The sequence below is a fragment of the Elephantulus edwardii genome, unplaced genomic scaffold (assembly GCF_000299155.1).
Source record: "Elephantulus edwardii isolate Elephantulus edwardi_28Jun2011 unplaced genomic scaffold, EleEdw1.0 scaffold00213, whole genome shotgun sequence".
In the NCBI taxonomy this organism is placed as follows: Eukaryota; Metazoa; Chordata; class Mammalia; order Macroscelidea; family Macroscelididae; genus Elephantulus; species Elephantulus edwardii.
In genome coordinates, this window is record NW_006399963.1 from 4,813,641 (window position 1) to 4,818,085 (window position 4,445).

Below are 4,445 nucleotides of genomic sequence, written 5' to 3' on the forward strand. Positions count from 1 at the left end.
CCACAGTCCTTTTGTACCTATTAGGATTTACACGGATCCTCTCATCAAGGTACTCCTGATAATGCAGTTGTGTCAAGCCTGTCCCCCGGCTTGCGCTTTAACCCTTTCAAATGGGTCCCTCAGAAGCTCGGCTTGCAAATTCCGGCATTTGCCGATCTGCAGTGCAACCGAAAAGTGGTCCGGATTGCAACTGAGGCTATTAGCTCGTTCTGAGTCCACTCCAGCAGAGGTTCCCATTCAAATTTCTAATGTCCACATCATGCAACAGACCCACTGGGTCTTAGTGGAGCTTAAGCGAAATAAGCCAATTTCCCCACTAAGTTTTCTCCTTTCAAATGGGTCCCTTAGAAGCTCATCTAGTGGCTTCCGATTTTTGCCGAGTCCGCAAGTCTTTGTTCTCACAGTTCCAATACTAAAAGTTTCGACTAAAATTATGATTCAATTCCTATTGTCCACGCTGCACCTCAGACCCTCCAGGTTTTAGTGGGCTCAAGAGAATTCAGCCGATTTCCCCACTAATCTTTTTCCTTTCAGGTGAGTCTCAATGTAGATCAGCTCAGCTCGTGGATTCCAGCTTTTGCTGGGTTCATGGTGGGACCACTGCGGGACCGCTGCAGGGCAGGCAGGCAGGGCTCCGGTTTTTAAAGCTTCTAAAATAATGTATTAGCAAAAGTTCTGATTCAAAATCCTACTGTTCGCGTCATGCTGTGATGGTCAGTCTCTGTGGAGCATAAAGTACTCTCTGGTATCCTCTCTACGCAGGCTGCTATCCCTCTGGCTCTTCACACTGTGCTCTCCACCTCCGCCATCTGCCTAGACCTGGATCTGACAGCTTGTATCTTAAGCTTTCTTGGCTTCTGTGATTCCAAACACGTCAACTGCTGACATTTTTTTTTCTTTTGACCAGTGTCTCTTAAGTTTAGTTGTACTGTCTCCAAGGGAAGGTAACATGTCCTGTAGAACTCCTGTGTAGTTTATGTTTTCCTTTCCTGAGGGCCTGCCTGTTTTTCTGTGTACCTGAAAGATGCCTCTTTGCTATTATCCAAGGCGACTTTCTCTGGTGTGCTGCTTCCCGGCTTCCCTTCCGCCCAGGAGCATGTTCTCCCGCCGGTTTTTCTGTGTACCTGAAAGATGCCTCTTCGCTATTATGAAAAAGTCTATTGACTAGATATGTAATGGATTGCTACATTGACTGGAATTGTGGCAAATGGTTCTCGAAAACTTTCTCCTTTAACGACATATGATTCATTTTTATCTTGCTACTTTCATTCTACACACATTCTCTTTCAGAGCCTGATGTACTTGCTTGTTCCGTAGTGTGTAAATGACAGGGTTCAGCAGTGGGGTAAACACAGTGTTCACAAGGGCAGCCCCTCTGTTGGAATCCAGTCTCCTGGATTGCTTTGGTTTCACATATATAAAGACACAACTGCCATACATCAGAAAGAGGACAATGAGGTGAGATGAGCAGGTGGAAAATGCCTTCTGTCTTTCCTTAGCTGATGGAAGATTGATTATTGTGACTACTATGTGGTTGTATGCAGTGATGGTTATAATAAGTGATATAATAAGAATAAATGAAACCAGAATGAAAGTTAATAGTTCAATTGATTTGGTGTTAGAACAGGAAAGATGAATCAGAGGGCCAAGGTCACAGAAGAAGTGAGAGATGATATTGGGGCCACATAAGGATAATTGGGAAATTTTTATCACCAGGCCAGTAGTGAGAATGAAAGCTAAAGCAAAGCAAGCAGTGACCAGAAGCAGACAAGTCCTCAAGTTCATAATGGTGCTGTAATGCAGTGGTCTGCAAATAGCCAAGTACCGATCCAGAGACATCACAGCTATTAAGAAAAAACCTGTTACTCCCACAAATACAAATACAAAAGCTTGTGTAAAACAGGCAGCAAAGGAAATTTTTTGTTTGCCTAAAAGAAAGATGACCATCAATTTAGGAATAACAGAACTTGTGAAACAACACTCTAAGCAGGAGAATATGCTGAGAAAAAAGTACATCGATGTGTGGAGGCGAGCATCAATGCAAGTGATAGTGACTATGACCACATTTCCTGTGATGGATGCCAGGTATGCCAGCAAGTGCATCAGGAAGAGGACTTTTCCCAAGTGCTGACCACCAGGAAAGCCCTCCAGGATAAATTCCTGGACAGAGGTCTCATTTTCCATTTTCACAGGCTTCTCTTTAAACAGCAGCATCACCTACATGTTCAAACCTACACTAGAAGGCCTCTGAGAAGTGGGTCATCATTGAAGTTTTTAATTTTTCTGAACTTAATTTCACCTATTTATTTGTATTGTGATTCTCATGTTGTAATAATATGATTAGTGTATAATGAAATACAGTGTATAATGTATTATCTAGATGAGATAATTGACATTTGTGTAAGAATTTTTGTACTGGGCAATATTTTTTAAAATAAAACATACTAGTAAATAAGTAATATATACCTTAAAAAGATTGTTCTAAAAATACACAAGTTATTTGGTCTAAATTATCATCAAAATTACCATTACCATCATGATTATATTTTTTATCATGATCATCAATGTCATCATCCTCATTTTCTGAGAACTTTAGTAATGCTTCACATTATGCTGGTCACATACTTTGTTTTATTAAGCTCTTTAGGAAGCTCTGGTGGTTTAGTGGTAAGGAGTTGTTCTGCCAATTCAAAAAGCAAATAGTTCGAATCCACCAGAGGATCCACAAGAGAAAGATGGGCAATCTCCTCCTGTACAATTCATTGTTATTGTTGTTAAGTGTCATCAAGTTGAGTATGACTCAGAGTGACACTATGAACAACAGATCTGAACTCTGTTCTATCCTTTGCCATCCTCATCATCTCCGACACACTTTGATGGGCCCATTGCTGCAGCCACTGTGTCAAATCTATTTAGTTGAGGGTCTTCGTCTCATTTGCTGACCTTCCACCTTTCCAAGCATAATGCCCCTTTCAAAGGTTTAGCCTCTTCTAATAACTCGGAGAAACTTTTTTGCATGATTTACTACCTTTGAAAATCCACTGGAAAGCCAGCTACGAGTAGATTTTGTCTCAACAGTACACAGCAATAACATTAAGCTCCTCAATAGTCATGAATGTCCTATTATGCCAGATTCTTTCTGCAAGGAAGTGGAGCCTCACTTCAGAGAGGTCGATACAGGTCACATGAGTAGAAGATAATGAAGTGGCTCTCCGGTGTGTCTTGCTGAATCCAAAGCCCCTGCTGTTTTTTAAATGCAGCAAAAATGTATTTTAAAATAGGTGAAAAGTCTATTCTTGGTTCTAGCTTAATCTTAAGTGACATTTTAAAGTTAAAACTTTATCTTAATTTCTTATAACCTCAAGTTTATATATTATTGACTTTCAGAATAATATGGACCTTAGAAATTATCATTTTAGCAAAATAATCTTGAAAAAACAAAATCTGGAGACTAGAGATATCGAACTTACTCAATAACGTGGTATACATATTTAGTCTAGGGATTAACCTCATTTCCCCAAGGCTCTACTAGTGATCCTACTTCACAGTAGTTGCTGGAATTACTCCACTTAGAAAAGATATACCTGGAACTTAGAACCCTGTAGCTCATTATTATATAAAATTCAAGTGAGCCTTTCCCTTTTCTCTAACAAACTCATATTATGGGATTTGTCTCTAGCGTCTTGACACCAAGATGAGTATCTGAACTGCAGGCTGCCTCTCACCTCTTATGGACACAGGTCTCCAAATACACTGCTCCTGAGGCATAATTCCTTTTCCCTAAGCTGCTTGGTCTGCAAAGCTGCCTGAGGAGCCTTTGCTTCTGTACCAGTTCACAGCAACAGGAGAAGCAAGTCTTCATGGCTCACTGAGAACAGGTAATGATTCAAATCACCTTTGGGGCAGGCTTCCTCATAGTCCATCTCTTCTCCATCAATAAATCAAGAACTGAGTGGAAAGGAGAAGAAAGGAAATTAATTTGCCCTAACTTGTTGACCCAGAATTGAGTATGTCTTCATTCCACCTTTAAAATTTCCCAGACTAACAAAGCTTTTCTCTGTTCTTTACATTCCCAAAAGTTTCCCATTTCAGTGGAGTGTTTGCTACGTGGCAGCTTGTCAACTGAAGCACAAACTCAAAACCACTGCTTTTACATCCAACTTACAACCATTCCCATTTGGTTTTAAAGGTGTCTCTCTGGAGACTAAGGTGCGCCTGATACAGGCCATGGTCTTTGCAATCGCTTGTTATGCATCAGAGAGTTGGACAATGACTAGGGAGGACAGAAGGAGAATTGATGCCTTTGAGCTGTGGTGCTGGAGAAGAGTACTGAATGTACCATGGACTGCCAGGAAAACAAACAGATTCATCTTGGAGAGGATTAAACCAAGCTACTCCTTGGAGGCAAGGATTCTGGGGCTTTGTCTGACATACTTTGGACATGC

The 4,445-nt window shown here is 40.9% G+C and overlaps 1 protein-coding gene across 1 annotated transcript; it reads right to left on the bottom strand.

The window, feature by feature from the left end:
* Positions 1 to 1,251: 1,251 nt before the first annotated feature.
* LOC102867373 (olfactory receptor 49-like) lies at positions 1,252 to 2,214 on the bottom strand. Its single transcript, XM_006897723.1, has one exon. The coding sequence runs from the start codon at positions 2,212 to 2,214 to the stop codon at positions 1,252 to 1,254; it is 963 nt and encodes a 320-aa protein (XP_006897785.1).
* Positions 2,215 to 4,445: the final 2,231 nt, after the last annotated feature.

Coding starts and splice junctions, on each gene's coding strand:
- LOC102867373 (XM_006897723.1), bottom strand. CDS start 2,214: ATGCTGCTGTTTAAAGAGAAGCCTGTGAAAATGGAAAATGAGACCTCT.